The sequence below is a fragment of the Rutidosis leptorrhynchoides genome, chromosome 4, assembly GCF_046630445.1.
Source record: "Rutidosis leptorrhynchoides isolate AG116_Rl617_1_P2 chromosome 4, CSIRO_AGI_Rlap_v1, whole genome shotgun sequence".
In the NCBI taxonomy this organism is placed as follows: domain Eukaryota; kingdom Viridiplantae; phylum Streptophyta; class Magnoliopsida; order Asterales; family Asteraceae; genus Rutidosis; species Rutidosis leptorrhynchoides.
The window spans coordinates 552,286,077-552,305,674 of record NC_092336.1 but is presented as its reverse complement, the minus strand read 5'-3'; the positions used below and the strand labels follow the sequence as shown (position 1 = coordinate 552,305,674).

Here is a 19,598-nt window from a genome sequence, read left to right as displayed (position 1 = left end):
AAAAAATCCAATAATAAAATTGAGACAAAATTGCCTAAATCGTCCTTGTGTTTTGCCTATTTATCTCAAACCGTCCCTGTGTTAATGAAGATGCTAAAATCATCCTTAATTGGCCAAAATAGTCCAAAAAACGTCCATGTGCTAAACGTCTGTTAACATGGTCCGTTAATAACCACCTCGTGCCAGTCACGTGATTGTTACATGATCAAAATTAAATTCCCAAATCAATTCCATTCAAAACCCTAAAATTGGTTCGTCTTCTTTCTGCTCCCCAAAACCACCAAATTCATCCTTCTAACTAATGGTCGTGTATTGTGTTTGTGGTAGCAAGGCAATTATTGTTACGTCTTCTACATCAAATAAACCTCGTCGCCAATTCTATTGTTGCAAAGATGGAAGAAAATAGTTTTTTTTAAGAGGATGAATCAATCTAATCATAAACATACTAACCATATGCCTATTTGTAGTCGTAATCATATTCATCAGGTCTCATAGACCAACCATCATCATTATCCGCCATTGATCGTTAAAGGTGTGTGCTTTAATCGTTAATGGTGAAGGTGATTATGGATGTGAATGAAACAGTGCATGTACAGTAGAATATGAATAAGTTTTACATCACGTGACCTACACATGACATAAAACTTACGGCCAAGTTAACAGACGTTTAGCACAAGGACGTTTTTGGGACTATTTTGGCCAATTAAGGATGATTTTAGCAGCTTCATTAACACATGGATGATTTGGGATAATAAGGCAAAACACAGGGACGATTTACGCAATATTGTCTAAAATTAAGTTAGAAATTGATAGATTCAAATGTGTATATGTTTCAAAAATGAATTATTTTTTTTCCAAAAAGCAAAATTTATTAAACAAAAAAGTACAAAAACAAGTCCGGGCCTAAAACAAGTCCAAAACCTCACCACGAATTATAAACAACAAGATGTAGAGGAAGCATATCGAATACAACGACTCTCGAATACCATTACTATGCACAATACACACAGAGATTAGTTAATCAAATATTCCAATCAATTGTTAATCCTTTTACTCTACTCGAAATCCACTCAAACGTGAGAATATGAATCTCATTGAGCGCGATCGGGTGTCCAAAACTTTCCACTAAAAACCAAGTTGTTTCGATTTTTCCCAATTAATTTGCTAGGATTATTTTTGTTTAATAATGATATTTAGGGTTTTCGATTTTAGCCAAAATCTAATCGGTTTGTTTCGGTTTTAGATTTTTATTCAGTTTCAATTTTGCCTTCAAAATTTCTAAAACCGAACTAGCAAATAGGAAATCGAAAACTAAACTAATGAACACCCCTAGCTTTTGGCTCATTTTAAAAAACTATTTCAACATCGTTGTTTTTTAGCTTATTTTGTTCTATAAATTTTTTTAACTTTTATCCATCAAAAAGTACTTATAATAAGTTGAAGCTTTGAAAAAATAAACTTAAATTCTCATTAACTCTAAATTGCTATTTATCAAAACTCAACCTTTATATATTTTAGATTAACATATATCTATGTCTATTCACACCATGCGAAGTGTTAATAATCAAATTCGTGAACGTTCTCTTTAAAACAGTTATGATATTTGTAACTCATTATGGAACATGTATAACAGAGCGAATTACACTTTAGTGCCGTAAATTTTGAACTTTATTCACTAACTTTATTCACTACGTCTCATCTCGGGTTCGGGTTTCGTCGTGTTTTTCAGTTTAGAGTGTTTATTTTGTTTTTGTTAGTTCCAATTTGTCTCGGCTTTTGTTTCAAAAATGACAATATGAGATTCGGTATAGATAATTTGCATGTTTTTCGCTTTCTAGAATACGAGTCTCATCGAAGTTCTCTTTTGTATCCCTTGTTGAAAATGTTTTTCTTGTGAAAACGTTTTTCGTATTTATATAAGTTTTCATTTTTTTTTTTTCGAAACAAAAAATAATCACTAGAAATCTTATACTTGGGAAATCTGACATAAATTTCCTGGACTCATACCCGACCCATTTAGTCATGTGCACCAAAAATGTAGACCAAACATACCCAGTCTAGCATAAAAGTATTAAAAAAATTAAAAAAAGAAAAACACCCACAAACCATACTTACTCTTTGTCATAAAAGATCATCCACACTGTCTTCCAAATCCAACTTCTCACTTCGCAATCATACGAATGAATCTTGAATAAAAGATCCTTCCTTTCCACTATTTCCAAAAAAATAATTATATGTAATCAAAACAAAATGCAATCAAAATACCTAAAACCCCCTCCATTGTTCCCATTAACCTCACAGCACCGCCTTCACACTTTCAGCAAGAAGATTGCCTGTGCAAAGGACCCATCTTCAGAAAACGAAAATGGGTTCAAGACTTTGGGTAAATCTTTGGGTGATTATAAGATGAAGCTCAATGACTTAGATGTCAGTAAGTTGATATATATGCTTCCTATTGTGTATAAATTTCTTTATTTAAATTCTTGAACTATTTGCTAAAAGTTTTTGTGTGTGTGTGTGTGTGTGTGTGTGTGTGTGTGTGTGAAAATATGTTTGTTGAATTATGTGTTGAATTTTACTTAGGGGTCAGTTAAAAAGTGAGCTTGATCAGATTTACTTGTGTAGTATAGTTTCAAGTTTTGTTGGAGTACCTAATTTTAGGAATTCTTTAGTGAAAACAGTATGACAATGATTGTGCTTTAAAAATTAGGTTACCTCTACTAAGAGTTGTTAACTTTTGGAACGATATGTAAGTTGCAATACAGACAAAACTAATTATTGAAGGTAAACAACGGTTACAAATTTACTCGTTGCTAAACTTAATTAGAGTATTCTCAGTTTAACAAATAATATCTCTTTGTAATAATAAGATAGTCTTAGAGGCTGTTTACTTTTATTTTGTATTAAGTGCTCTTTCCAGATGCCTCTATTTGTGAAGGAGTCCTTGTTTCTATATCTCCTACCAACAGACCGTTTTTTTAGATAAAATGACAGATTAAGTGATCAAGAAACATGATAGAGCTGGAATTGAAGAAGAAAGGTCAGCTGGAGCAGCTATTGGGCCAACTAAGATAGGAACCTAAACCCAAAGGAAGAGCCTAGCCCAAAAGACATGTCTAATGGTTAGGAGAACCCCTTAGGCTTAAGTACCCTCATGTAGTTTCCTACATGACCAATGTGGGATCACTCTAGACTTTTTTCGCTAGGTAGCCCTTTTCTAGGTCGCCTCTTCCACTACGCGTGGTGCCCACTCTAGATATTCCTGGTAGCCCTCTCCTAGGTCGCCCCCTCCGAAAACGCGGCCTCTCAATGAAAGCACTAAACGATAGGAACCTAAACCCAAAGGAAGAGCCTAGCCCAAAAGACATGTGTAATGGTTAGGAGAACCCCTTAGGCTTAAGTACCCTCATGTAATTTCCTACATGACCAATGTGGGATTGTATCAAAACAATAATTTTACCTGCTGAATCAAGAGCTGTTCAGAAACATATCATTAAGTGGAAAGTGAACAGTTTATCACTAAGATTGTTAATACTTTAAACGATTCATAATCGGCCAAAGACTTGAACAACATCAGAACATCTAAATACTGGTTTCTACAAGCCATTTTACTACAGCTTGTTATGTTTTAGGATCATTAAGTATCCTATAATAACAGTTAAAACACATATCCAAATATCATGTTACTTGTCTTTAGTGCAAAAGAACAATCTATTTTTGCACAAAAAAACACACTTCATTATATTTTCACAATTTTTCGAAATCTGTAATGGCAGTGATTAGTCATATAAAACGTAATCAAGGTTATGCTAGCATACAAGAGCCACATAAACTGCTTCCGAGTTGTCTTTGATAGGAATCTTAGAATACTATGAACTTCGGATATACTATACACACACTTTATTACATATTCACACTTTGTTACTCCATTATAAGTGCAAAAAGAACAGTGGTATAACTTAATTTTTGTGACAGGTTTAGTAAAGGACAAGTTAAATGTTTGGGTATCGAAGACAACAAATTTTCTGAATGATTTGACGTCTCCACTCGTAAAAAACGTTCAAGACAAAAATTCGACTATTGGAACTTCATATGAGATTGACGATATGGAGGAGCTCTTCATGGCAGAGCACACTATCGACATAACAACACCAACCGGAAACCTTTCATTGGCTGCAGTTATTTCCATTGAGCAGTTTAGTAGGTGACCATATCAATTTAGGGAAATTTCTCAAAAAAAAAAAAAAAAAAAAAAAATTAATAATCTTGTTGGCTGTTTCATTACTTCAACAATATGTAATTTTATATTCATATATGGAACTTTTGAAAGTTGAGATAACATTAATTTGTCAGATTAATGAAATTGTAGGATGAATGGATTAACTGGGAAGAAAATGCAGATGAAATTTAAGGCACTCATTCCAGATAATGTGTCTATTAATGCTCGCAATTTCGTGGAGTATTGTTGCTTTAGGTTTTTATGCAGAGGTGATTCTGAAGTTCATCCTTGCCTTAAGGTTTGTAGTTTTGATATAACTTTACCCATTTTTGAATTTCGTCTAAAAAATCTATACTTTTCTTGCTGCCAAAACCAACTGAAGTCAAGTTCATGACGGATTTATCTTTTCGAAATCTTTAGATAATTAGATAAGTAAAATAGCTAGCTTAAACTTTGTCACTTAAACTACCACAGTTTTTTTGTTTTTTTTCAATATTCATCTGCATCTTGGATTTTGTAGGTCGAATTGATTTCAAAAGGTAGAACATATGTGTGAGTGCTGATTGGGCAACAAAGGGTGTACATATATGTCAATGTTCGTTAGTGTTAGTATGACTAAAAATTTGCGTTCGCAGGACGTGGCCTTTCGAAGGATTATGTTCATAACCATGCTTGCCTGGGAGCATCCTTACATCAATGGGAAAGATTCATCTGGTAGCATATCAGGGAAAGTTCCATTTCAGGTTTGTTTATTTATTTATTTATTTAATTTAATGTTTTGCACCTAAATCGTTGCCATCATCAGATACTTGGCAGTTTATTGAGTTTAAGAAAATAAGATATCAAAACTAGTTGGGTTTTTTTTCATAGATGTATTTTTAGCTGAACATAAAAGTTTCCATTTTGACCCTAGTCCATTTTGGACCATTACACAACCGCCTATTTCCAAGGTAAACACCATCGAAGGATATTACAAATTACAATTACAAATTAAGATTAAAATATTCTTGTTATTTGTAGATGAAGCTTGTAGGTGAAGAGGCATTTGTTCGCATTGCTCCAGCTATTTCTGGTTTAGCTGATTGGGCAACAGCACATAATCTTTATAAGGCTCTTGCTGGTGCTCAAAAGGGAATCTCATTTCGCGTGTGGTCTACATATATTGATGAACTTCGTAAGTGAGTTACTTTTTTCTTTTATTGTTCTAACGAGTTCTCGCCCGAATTGAATTTCCGAGTTCTCGCCGATTTTTTCCGATTTTTCAAACCATGCTTTTGAGATTTGGGAGATGTTTAGCATTAAATATTGTCAGACACAATATGTCAATATATATATATATATATATATATATATATATATATATATATATATATATATATATATATATATATATATATATATATATATATATATATATGACACAATATGTCAATATATATATATATATATATATATATATATATATATATATATATATATATATATATATATATATATATATATATATATTATAGAGACTTGAAGGTTCTTATTAAGATAGATATCATGAGTCACACAATGTCGTGTTTATGTATATGCTTTTTATTTTTCATTCACGATTTGAAATTTAACACTGAAGGTAAAAATGAAACAATAATTTAGTGTCTAATTTCATGAGTCACACAATGTCCCCTACACTTTTTTCTTACATGAAAGTTGACAAACAATTACTCATAATTTATTCTCTCACATACTTTGTTAAAAAAACTAATTAATTCAGAATATAACATATGAAACACAAAATATTTAGGTCACTTCTTTTGAAAATAACCATCTCAAGGTGGTAGCCTAGTGGTCGGGACTCCTGACATTCTTGCAAGAAGTCGTACAGTAGAGTATAGGGGTGAGTTTACTCGCCCTTCGCACTAACCCGAACAGGTAAAACATTATAACTTTCACTTTTTTTTTAGAATGGAGTGAATATTTTTTTCTTATCGTTGACTATTTGAGCTCTTCCTGTTGACTTTATGTTAACTTGAACCGCATTGAATTTGGGTTCCGGTAAATCCCAAACTTCTTTCCGAATAAAAATACTAACCGTATGATCTGGACAATTCAATCAATCCAGCAGTTTAAAACTTGCCACGCGTCGTTATATCAATTGTTCATTTCTTCTTTTCATAAATACTAGTTTTCGAACCCTCGCTTCGCGCCAGGTGTTCGGTTTTCATTGTATTTTATTGCGTTTAGTTTGTAAAATTATTTCGTGGCTAACGATGATGTCGTTGAAGCGCAACTCAAGTCGAACTAAAAGGTATAACCCGTGATAGATTTAAATGTTATTTTAAATTAACAATATATGTGCATCTCCGCGTTTACCTATGGAATTGTCGACTTTTAAAAATTTAACGCAAAATCAACGTGTATGAAAAGTACCCCAAATATTTAGCGTTTTTTAAAAAGAATCCGTTTTGCATATAGTTAGTGACATTGTGTTCGTAAAAATATTTCGAGTTTAACGATGATGCCGGAAAAATTTAACTCGTTGCGAGCGAGAAGATATGATCCGTTGAATATTTGGGTGTAGCTTATTTAAGATTTTTTTATGAAAATGTTGATTTGGCACTTTGGCCCCCTGTTTAGGGGGCCGGTTTTAATGTTTGAACAAAGTGTGGGGTTTTTTGACAAAGTGAAAGTTGGTTAAAAAAAGGCGAAATGACGAAAATACCCCTGGTATTATTCATCATTTTTGTCTAATAGTTAATATGGTAATTGTTGTTTTCTAGTTGGAAGTCAACTCATACTAAGGGTCTGTTCCAGAGAATATATTTGGAGAGAAAAGAAAGGTTTTGGAAAGAAGAGGAATAAGAAAATATGTTCCCTAGTTTTTTTAATGGTGGAAAAGGAAAGAAGGGGAAGGGAAATTGTGTTGAACTTCCTTTCCTTATAATCCTTCCAATTTGGGCGGTTTTGAACTGATTTGGAGGGGAAGTCATTTTCGCTCATGATAATACACAGCAATCATTCCATTTCCTTTGCTAACTAGGGAACACTAAACTTAATTCTATAATCACTCCCCTTCTTTTCACTCACATACCATTCTCTTCTCTTCATTACATTTCTTTCATCCCAAAACTCTGGAACAGAGCCTAAAATGATCCGTTTCAACCCATCTACCACCCAAGTACCAACATAGAATTGTTCATTTTCTGATTTGAGTTCTTCTGCAGGGTATATGAAGGAAGAAAATCATCCATTTCAATGGAAAGTTCTCATTTATCCGGTGAAAAAATTTTATGTCTTGGTTCAAGCAGAAAACGACCCGTTCTCAAATGGGAGACTAACATGGCGTGGCCCGGAAAAGTAACTCTGACTGACAAGGCACTTTACTTTGAAGTAAGCACCTTTTTACCAACTCAAATGAGTGCCTAATTGGGTAATAGATCAAAACATATAACAAATCAGACCGACCTACCACCACTTTCTTTACACATTTGTTATATTTCCAAGATGATTAATGTAATAAATACGATTGACAAAAAGTATATCATTATAAAAGTTTCCAATTTATTGACCGAACCTGATTTTAGAGGTTGTAATCTGACATTTGAATATGCTTTTGGGTCACTTTTGAACTGTTTTTACAGATTTTCTTTTTAGCTAAAATTTATTTGACCCGTAATTGAGAAAAACATAAGCCAAGTTGACCTAACAAGATATGAACTTGCAGGAAATTGGATTGAGGGGCCAACTAGATGCTATTAGACTGGATCTTACCGGAAACGGCTCACGGGTCGAGAAAGCCAGGGTTGGGCCATTGGGTTCTGATCTTTTCGACTCGGCCATTTCTATTACTTCTGGTCCAGGGTGAGTAAATCTTCATAAATCCATCTTTCTTCACCAATCAAAATCTTGCTTTTTTTTGTTGTATGATATATAATATATCAAAACTCATATAAATATATATTTTCAGCTCCGAAACATGGATACTTGAATTTGTTGATTTTGGAGGTGAAATGAGGCGAGACGTATGGCATGCTTTTGTCAATGAAGTTATATCTGTTCACCAATTTATAAGAGACTTTGGACCCAAAGAAAATGACCAATTAGTGAACGATGTTTACGGTGCTAAAAAGGGTAATACGAGGGCAACAAATTGTGCCATTAACGGCATTGCAAGACTTCAAGCTTTACAATCCATAAAAAAACTTATAGACGACCCTACTAAACTTGTTCAATTCTCATATTTACAAAACGCACCATACGGTGAAATTGTTCGCCAGGCACTAGCAGTCAACTTATGGGGTGGACCATTGACCACGAGATTTAAAAAAGTCAACGCCGTGTCTTCCGGTGAGGTATCAGAAGTTCAAAGTAATCATGTTTATGATATTGATGGTGGTGTGTATTTAAAAAGATGGATGAGGCATATATCATGGAGTTCAAACGATTCAAATGTTTTTTGGAAAAATTCTTTAGCGAGACGAGATCGCGTTTTGAGTAAAAATCATGTTGTTGGAGATAAAAATTTGGTTGAAAAGGCGGCAATTACATGTCGGGATAAATATCAGGTGGTTGAAAGTACACAAGCGACTATTGATGCTGCCATGATTGAAGGGATTCCGAGTAACATCGACCTTTTCAAGGTTGAACTTCATTGTAACGTTTCTTTTAATTATTTACTTTTAGTAGTTTGCTCAAATTTATATTTACCTCATATCATAATAATCATTTTTGTGCATAATATGTTTACTCTGGGCAACTTTTGACCTGTTTGACACATTTCGCCCGTTTCCTTTTAGCTATTTGTTTTACTCGACTTGTTGGAGATAAACATAACCTAGATTGAGTCATTCGTAATTAAAATGGGTCGAAATTACCATCTCTATTTGTAAGAAGTCAATAATTACCATATGAAGATTGTTCCTTGTTTTCAGGAACTTTTTCTTCCTTTAACAATGATTGCCAAGAGCTTTGAGAAACTTAGGCACTGGGAAGAGCCACACTTGACTGCATCTTTTCTTGCATTTACGTATGCACTAATTTTCAGGTAATATAAGTTCTCTTTGTGTAGTTTATGGTGTACGTTCCCTTTTTAAATCATCAACGAAGATTAAGGGTGTGCTTGGTTTAAACTAAGGAATGGAAAAGGGAATGACAAAGGGAATACTAAAGGAATACTAAGGAATAGAATGGATATAATCATTCCTTTTGATAGTGCTTGGTTAAAGAAATTATAAGGTTTAAAAATAATATTAAATTGTTATAGTTTTATATTCTTATACATACACATACACTGATACACGAGGCAGTATAATATTTAGAACACAATCAATTCGAGTTTTTTTTTCAAGTTCTATACAGATTTTACCATCAATATTTTAATTCTTAATATTGGAGAAATAAATTGATATATAGAATAGATTCATAAATTAAATAAGAGAAATCAAAATAGGAATTCAACTAATGGCTTTTAGGAAATTCCGTTGTTAATAATATACAGAGTAAATGATTTTGTTAATTTCAACGTGGGACCAGTTGGAGACGATTGAAAAAATTGTAGCAGTTCATGAATTGAAGATATAATCATGAGTTGGAGATATAACGTAATTATGGAGTATACATTAGAGTTATTATAATCTAGAAAATAAATAAATAAATATACGGTTAATTTTTGAGATAAAAATGGCAGTTAATGACTATAATGATTCCCATAATCCTCAAATTAGTGGGTAATGCTACATTAACTAGTTTAGGGTAATGAGTATTCCTATTACATATAACCAAGCAATCTCAATTATAATCATACCCATTCCTTATAGCCTATAACCCCCAACCAAGCATGCCCTAAATATCATATGTGTCTATTTCCAAGGGATATAGAGGTTATTTTAGGAAACGAAGGAGAATGTTACTCAATAAGCAAGTTGGTTTTCTTATTTATGATATTTCTTCTGGGTTCAGAAATGTGCTATCTTATGTGTTCCCTACAACGTTGATGGTATTGGCAACGTTCATGTTAGTAGTAAAAGGGTTAAAGGAACAAGGCCGCCTCGGAAGATCTTTTGGTAAAGTTACCATTCATGATCAACCACCGTCTAATACAATCGAGAAAATTATAGCTGTAAAAAAAGCCATGAGTGATCTGGAAAAGTGTATGCAGACCATTAACGTTTCCCTTCTCAAAATCCGTACAGTTCTTCTTGCAGGCCAACCACAGGTACAAAGTTGTTTGAATTTGTGTTTTTGAACCAATTATTTTAATTTGCAGTTGCCACAATTAGTTTCTTTATAACCTGATTCAATTAAAACTTTGAACTTAAAAATCACAACAAATGTGATTAGTGGACATTTATCTATTAATCCCATATATATAACAACAATTTTCTAAACTTTCAAGCATTCACGGAGTAATTTACAACAAACACATATTTAAACATAACTATTACATCCCATATTTGGTTGCAACACGACCAGTTTTTTTGAGCTAATCATCTAATTATCTATGTAAGCATCCCAAGATAGCCCAGTGGTGCCCTTAATTCCTTTTTGTACGTCCGGCCTGTTCTGAAGAATTCTTGGTCGGTAGGCGGGCGAGACAGAATGGGTGGGTCTCAGGTTAAACTCACTGAGATAAAGGTTGGAAATGGTCGCGGGATACCTAAATAGGCTGCGTATATCTGGCTAAAAGTTACTCTCCTTCCCCGGATCCTTTTACGCGTTTATCTAATTATATATTTAATATATTAAATTATATTTCTCGAGGTATTGTTTGTTAACTTTCAGATAACGACAGAAGTTGCAATGCTGCTACTTTTTGGTTCTGCCGTTCTCCTCATCATCCCGTTCAAGTACATTCTTTCGTTTGTAATTTTTGATCTTTTCACAAGAGAACTCAACTTCAGGAAGGAAACAGTTAGGAAATTCAAGTTGTTCTTAAAAGAGCGTTGGGGCACCGTACCCGCAACCCAGGTTTCCGTCTTGCCATTCAAGTCTAATGATACGATTACAATCAATCAAAAGAAGGAAAAAAACAACTTGCCAAATTTAGAAAAAATTCATAGAAAACAGTAAAGTTTTGTACTTTATTCTTTTTTCATTATAATCCAATCATTCCCAACATTCTATTTGATCACTCAACTTTGTTGTGAATACAATGTTTTCATCTCTTGAGTGTAATTCTTGATATGGAAGTTAAATAAAAAGCACAAAAAAGAACCAGTTAAAACAACAATAAAACACCAACATAGAAAACCAGATTACATAAAACTAAAATGGTAATATAACACCAAATCCTAAACCAAAAAACCAAACACGAACTACACATGATCAAAACTTACTAAGATGGCCGAAATCCTAAGAGCACTCTGAGTCATTCAAGTTTCTTCGCCGTTAAGCAAATCCAACGCCAGTTCCTCGGTGTAGACGACACCTCCCGGCGTTAAGCCGGCGTCGTCTTCTGGCGTTGGCCTCCAGTGTCACCTATGTGACGTTGAATCTTTTTTTGTTTTTAAAATTTGTCAACGGATATACTATAAATATTATTATTTTTAAATCTCATTTTATCTATATAAATACATGCATCTATATACAAATCAATTCATTTTTTCGGTACATGAACCGAATAAAAGAAATTTATAGTATTACTCTCTTTTTCATCAATCAACAAGAAGCTTTCTAAAAAATATTGGGTAGTGGGCTGAAAAATTGGGTATTGGTCCAGTTTGGACTTGATGCAATTTATAAATATTTTCCACATATATTTATATGGAAATTTTTTTTGGATTTTGATTATAACCTTTCGAAAACTTGATGGATTAAATTTAACTTCGTGGGAAAGAAGAAATTAAACGAAATCTTCCAGCCAAGTTACCATAAATTTCCAACACGTTTAGCAATACAGCCACCGCCGTAATTTTCAATTCCCAGTAAAACTCGGAAACTTTTCCATCTCATGACCAACGCCCGAGCCCTCCGCCTCGGTCACTCCCTTCGCCACCGTCTAATCACCCATCGCCGCTACCTTACCTCTACTCACCACTCACCTTTATAGGCAAGTAACACAACTAATTCAATTAATATATATATATATATATATATATATATATATATATATATATATATATATATATATATATATATATATATATATATATATATATATATATATATATATATATATATATATATATATTGCGGGTTTTATAAAATGATGAAATTTAATAAAGTATTTGTTAACAATTGCTAATAGTTTAACAACACAAATTACTTGACATTAAAGTTATAGTAAGGGTAAACAAAACCAATATTTTTATAAAATTGCTTGTAGATGGTAAATATATGTATTACAACATCTTCTGCCTTTTATCATCTGTCTTTTGTTTCTGATGTTGGATATATTAATAATCAGCTATTGTTGTTGTTATATTTGCTTCTTCATGTTGTAGAATAACACTAACTCTAACATTAGTAACGGGTGCTTGGCTGAATAACACTATTCAAATGAATAAACTTACCCAAATAACCCTATAAACACAAATTAATAAGCATTCTCAATAAACACTTATTTTCTTTTCTTAAAGTAGTTTCCTCACATAATTGATTATCTGATGGTTGAATCTAAATACTGTACTGACAATAATGAGGTATATATATATATATATATATATATATATATATATATATATATATATATATATATATATATATATATATATATATACATTAAAAGAGTCTCAATTAGCTAATAAATGTTTTCAAAACCCCCTTAATTACCATTAGATTAGAAAATTACATTACAATACCCCTTGATCCAACGGTCCTTAATCATCCATTAAAAATATTAGCTAATAAATCAATTTTTAAAAAACTCATCCCTAAAATACCCTTAAAATTTGGAAACACGGCAGCCGCTAAATCACATTCATATTTTAATAGTTAAACAGTCCATAAACATTTGTCAATAACATGTTAAAAAAAGAAAAAAGAAAAAAAGAAGAATCTCAAAAATGTACTTATGAATGTGACCTATCAATAGTTAAATCATATTTGGTAAAGTATATTTTGTATGAAAATAAAATTAACTCACCCAAAGATTTGCTTTTCAGATCTTGAAGAAAACGTACGTATTATGATCGCTGGTCCAGGAGTGGAGTCTTTCAACTTTAGCGAGTTGTTCTTTAATATTCAAACTTGTATGATCGGATGCATCGGGATTTCTGGTGGCATTGAGAAATTCGGTCTTACTAATTTTTACAACATCTGAACGATCATCAGATAGTTAGTGTCTTCCAAATGTCTCTTGTGTGAAACCAATGAACCATGAGAAGTCGATCCCGTTTCCCATTTGTTTGGCTGAGAAGTCTGAGCAGTAAATTCTGTACTTAAGGAAACAATTGTTGCACGCGTTAAACATACTAAACCTTAAACGTTAATCAATAAACCCTAAATCCTAAAACCTAAATCATATAACCTAAACCATAAATCATAAATTCTTATATCTGAACCCTAAACCTTAACATGTAAACAATAAACTCTAAACACTAAATCATAAACCCTAAACCTTATATCTAAACCCTAAACTCCAAAACCTAAACCAACCCTAAACAACCAACGCTATACGCTACACACTAAACCATAAACCCTAAACCCTAAACCCTAAAATCTAAACCCTAAACCATATACCCTAAACCCTAAAATCTAAACCCTAAACCATATACCCTAAACCCTATACACTAAACCTAAACCCTAAATCCTATAAACTAAACCCTAAACCCTTTATCTATACTCTATACAATAGATTGTAAAAACAAAACCCTAAACCCGAAACCCTATATACTAAACCTTAAATAATAAATTCTAAAATCTAAACCTTAAACCTTAATGTCTAAACCATAAACCATAAACACTAAACCCTAAATCATTTATTAATAGCATATTATATTGTATTTATTAATACCATCATAACAAAGCTTTGTCTTCGATAATAACAGGAAATGTGGAGTTTTCAAGAAATAAATGATTGAATCCTTTGATTTAAAAACTAAATCTAAACCCTAACCCTAAACCCTAAGCCCTAAAATCTATACCCTAACCTAAACCCTAAACCCTATATTTAAACCCAAAACCCTAAACCAAAACTCTAAACCCTAAATATAAACTCTAAACCCAAAACCCAAAACTAAACCCTAAACCCTAAACCCTAAATCTGAACCCAAAACCCTAAACCTAAACTCTAAACCATAAACCTTAAACCCTAAATCTAAACCCTAAACCCTAAACCTAAACTCTAAACCCCAACCCTAAGTCCTAAAATATAAACCCTAAACCCAAAACCCTACACCTAAACTCTAAACCCTAAATCTAAACCCTAAACCTAAACTCTAAACCCTATACACTAAACCCTAAACCCTAAACCCAATATCTATACTCTAAATGGCTTACGTAATTGTTCATTATGAGATATTAAAAGGACCCGTTTCATTTAGTTATCTAACCCACTCGACCCGCCCGTCTTGCCACTTCTAAAGCTATTAAAGAAGAGAATAACATTTACATCTTTCTTAAAATATATATTTAACACAAAGGAATAAAACAATTACTATTACAGTTTAAAAATAATAAGAAATTATACCAATGTAAAAAGATTATTATACTTATTGGACTTCTATTTAAAATAGAAAATCTACATACCTTTGTGTTACCATAATAATAAGTGGAACTATTTGACATCCAACCATCAACTATTTCCTTATATTATCATTTATTTAAAGTCACAACACTTGAAACCACTGATTGTGTCTACTTTATGTTCCTGCACAAATGCAGAGCACATGTTAATAATTATAATTATTTACATGGATAAAATCAAGATGTAAGAAGTGGCAATTTCAACCCATTTTGTTTAGCGCATTTTCAACTCATTTAGTTTAGTCAGTCACTTTTGGTTACCTTAGAAACAGAAAGCGAAAAACCAAACATCTTAATTAGTTACCCGAGTCGGAACATGGTCGGTCGGGTTAACCATAAAAAAAATTTTACTTTAAATTTTTTTAAATTGTTAGTCTAATGTCTATTATAATCTGCAATTGCCCAGATCTTCAAAAGCACAATAAATCAACAGTATGATGTTGTCCAGCTAAGTTACAAAATTGATGAATAAGCAATGTCTCATAGCAATTTAAAAATCAATACCAACATGTTCTTATTCGATTGTGTTTAGATCGCCACCTCAAATGGATAAGAAAAAGAAATACGTTGACTGGGAAGAAATCATATACGGAGTAATAAAGTTAATATGTTAAAAACGGTTATTATGTTAAAATAATAACATAGTAGTAGAACACATAACACATACAGTAGAAAATGCATCCAAATTTACCTCTTGGGTGTTGTCCTTTTGATATACCTCAAACAGAGTTAAATCTATTTCACTTGCCACTAATGATATGCAAGCGTGGAATTTCTTATATTCTCTCCTCAGTCCATTGCCATGTATCTGTAATAGAATTGCTATTTTTTTCTTCTCTTGTTTGCTTAAAGATGTGACATGAAGCATATACAACTAAAGATATTGTGAATGTAAGATAGAGATTAAATTGTACATTGCTAAATAAACATATACATATATTGAAGAACTGAATCATTAATAATGTTACTTCTTAATAGTACTCGATAATAGTTACTCTTTTAAACACTGTATATATTATACTTGTTATCAAACACACTACAATACCACCTAAATTTTATAAGGGATTATCTATATTGTGCGACGCCCTTCTTCTGGGTTAGATGTTATGGAGGTACCTTTTATATGTGTACGCGCCACATAAACACGCACCCCACTCCATAAAGATAATAATAAGGTCCCATGTGGACCGCTGAATAATTATCAGTAGCAGCATAAGGCACGCTGCTACCCTCCTGCTACTCGTGTAAAGAAAGTAAAATTCACATTTCATAGCAAGAATTAGAATATAGAGTCGAACCCGAACAAGAACCGTGAAAAAATAAATAAAGAGGAAGCCGTTTTTAGGGCCTTAAACAATGGAGGGACACGTGTGTGACAACCCGGAAATTTCCAACCAAATTTAAACTTTAATCTTTATATGTTTCCGACACGATAAGCAATATTTGTTAAGTTAAATTGCAAGAATTTTAAACTATGTTCATACATTCATTCAACCTCGACCAAGTTCCAACGATTCACGAACCATTAAACGAATATGATTATATATGTATATGTGTATATATATTATAACTTGAAACGTAAACAAAATATTAGATTAAATACTTTATATGATTGTATCTGTTTCAAAATGTTTATCAATGGAATTAGAAGATAAGATCAAATGATTGAATTATCAGATATATTGAATTATGATTACAAGTCTCTGTTGAAAGGCCCACGTTGATTTGAGAAATCTTTCCATTTTAACAATATTCGGAAAATGGTAAAGTGATTTATAAATAAAAACAAATTGTCAATCATTGAGAACTAGACAAAGGATAGTGGAAGATTGAATCTCATAAAGACTCGATTGATCTATTTAGTTTCAAACGTACAAAAACGTTTTCAGTTTAAAAGGAACTTTATTATTAAAACGTATATAATTTTTATAAATATCTAGAACCACTTTTGACAACTCATTACTTAACTAGTATGATAAGGATAACGATATTTATATTTTATTTTATTAAATATATATAACTATTTAAATTAATATTATATATATTTATACGCGTATTATACGTACATAGTTTTGTACTTTTACTATAATTAAACTTTACATTTACTTTATTTTTACTTTACTTTAACTTTAATAATTCACTTTAAAAATTCATATTTTAATAATTTATTTTAATAATTCATACTTTAATAATTTACTTTAATAATTTACTTTAATAATTCATACTTTAATAATTCATTTTAATAATTCATACTTTAATAATTCACTTTAATAATTCATACTTTAATAATTCACTTTAATAATTCAAAAATCTATTATAAATAGAATTCAATAGGTTTCATTATTTCATAGAAACTTGTAAATATTTTTCTCTAAACTCTCTCAATCGATTTACATATATATATTTACTCCGTATTATTTCAAGATATTATTAGTATACATAAAATATTACGACGGAGTGCTGTCCGAGTGATTTCGAAATTGTTTTTCTAGTAGGATATGATTAAGGAAATTATGGGTTATAGCTATGGAGGTGATTGAGTATGGTTCATGGGTATGCTCGTGAGGTCAATATAGTGTTTATCATTTCTGTTGCGTCTACGTACCTTTCCTGCAATATTGAATCTCAATATTGATATGTGAGTACTCATAATTTAACTTTTACATAATAATAGTGTATCCCTGACTAGTGCTCGAGTATTTAGGATTATGCATGCTTGTACTTTTGATATTGCCCTTAGATAGGTTAGGTTGAATATTGAATTAGTTACACTTGCGGTTGAGATAAGGTATAAGATATGCATGTCCTTTGAAAGCTAGCGAAAAATTAAGGACTTTTCCTTTAGATATCGAACGGTTTCGATGAACGGATTAGAAGTTATAATCAATTGAATTTTCGATATTTTTATTAAAAATGATTATTATTATCATCGTTTTTATCGTCGTTCTATTTTTATCTTATTATTATCATTATTATTATCTTTATCAATAAAAGGGATTTATCATTAAAAATTGTTATTTTTTTTATTATTACTATCGTTATTATCGTTAAAGTTATAATTAGTATTATTATTATTATCCAATTATTATTATTATTATTATTATTAGTATTATTATTATTATTATTATTATCATTATTAATATATATATCATTATTTAAAAATGGTTATTGTTATTGTTATTATTATTATTACTATATTATCATTAAGATAATTATTAGTATTATTGTTAATAATGTTATAGTAACTATCATTATTAATGTTAGTGTAATTAAAACAAATATTTGTAACACCTAATTATTTTGATTACTATTATTATCATTATTATGAACACGATATAAAAGACGATTAAAAGCTATTAAACGAAACGATTAGGAAATAATGAGTAAGAGTATCATGATGAAATTAAAATATTATAAGATATTGATTTAGATAAAACTATCGTTCTTATTATTTTTATCATTATTATTATTATTAAAAGTATCGTTAGTATTAAAACTATCATTTTAACAAAAATTATCATTTTAATAGAAATGTCATTGTTACTATAAAATATCATTATTATTATTATTTTAAATAGAATTATTATTTTAAAGATAATATTAAAAATTATCGTAAATATTAAAGTTATCATAATTAGAATTATCGTTTTATCATAATGTCATCTTAGTAATTATAAATATTGATATTTTTATAATAATAATTATTATTACAAAATAATACAACTTTTACTTACTATCATTATAGATATTATTTTATCAAATAAATATGTGATACAAACATATTTTACTACGTGTAATAACTTACTTTAATAATACCTATCATATTATCTTTATGATATTAAATGAACCCTATAAATTTTATTACTTAATATATATAAAAGTATATTATATTATATAAATTTAATATAAAATTTTATTTATTACTAAATAAATTATATTATTTACTCTAATAAATCTTTTAAAAATATTTAAAAATATAAAACGACGATATTTAAACTATATATTAATCATGTATAGATTTTTGGAAATTGTTTTGAGTCAAATTTACTTTTGTTGACTTTTGCATATTAGTCTCGAGCATTAGGATTGTGGTACACTATGACTTGACCTAATTTGTTAGACAAATATTGACCAACACATAATTATATATAATTAATTTAGGTTCGTGAATCCGAGGCCAACCTTGCACTTGTTCAATGACGTTATATGTATTTTTACTACGAAATACAGTATGGTGAGTTTCATTTGCCTTTTACCCTTTATATTTTTGGGACTGAGAATACATGTGCTTTTATAAATGTTTGACGCAATAGACACAAGTAATTGAAACTACATTCTATGGTTGAATTATCGAAATCGAATATGCCCCTTTTTATTAAAGTCTGGTAATCTAAGAATTAGGGAACAGACACCCTAATTGACGCGAATCCTAAAGATAGATCTATTGGGCCTAACAAACCCCATCCAAAGTACCGGATGCTTTAGTACTTCGAAATTTATATCATGTCCGAAGGAGGATCCCGGAATGATAGGGGATATTCTTATATGTATCTAGTTAATGTCGGTTACCAGGTGTTCACCATATAAATGATTATTTTTGTCTCTATGCATGGGATGTATATTTATGAGAACTGGAAATGAAATTCTTGTGGTCTATTAAAATGATGGAAATAAATGATTATGATAAACTAATGAACTCACCAACCTTTTG

At 30.9% G+C, this 19,598-nt stretch overlaps 1 protein-coding gene across 4 annotated transcripts; it reads left to right on the top strand.

The window, feature by feature from the left end:
- Positions 1-2,120: 2,120 nt before the first annotated feature.
- Positions 2,121-11,332, top strand: LOC139845230 (uncharacterized). 4 transcript variants are annotated; one of them, XM_071835475.1, is made up of 11 exons: positions 2,121-2,431; positions 3,976-4,195; positions 4,370-4,517; positions 4,855-4,962; positions 5,240-5,397; positions 7,429-7,594; positions 7,929-8,065; positions 8,172-8,844; positions 9,136-9,248; positions 10,163-10,418; positions 10,985-11,332. In XM_071835475.1, the coding sequence occupies exons 1-11, from the start codon at positions 2,251-2,253 to the stop codon at positions 11,270-11,272; spliced, it is 2,448 nt and encodes an 815-aa protein (XP_071691576.1). In that variant the 5' UTR covers positions 2,121-2,250; the 3' UTR covers positions 11,273-11,332. The 4 variants fall into 4 exon arrangements, with proteins under 4 accessions (XP_071691576.1, XP_071691575.1, XP_071691577.1 ...); XM_071835474.1 differs by having other exon boundaries at positions 3,976-4,204; XM_071835476.1 differs by having other exon boundaries at positions 2,324-2,427; positions 3,976-4,204.
- The last annotated feature ends 8,266 nt before the right edge of the window (positions 11,333-19,598 follow it).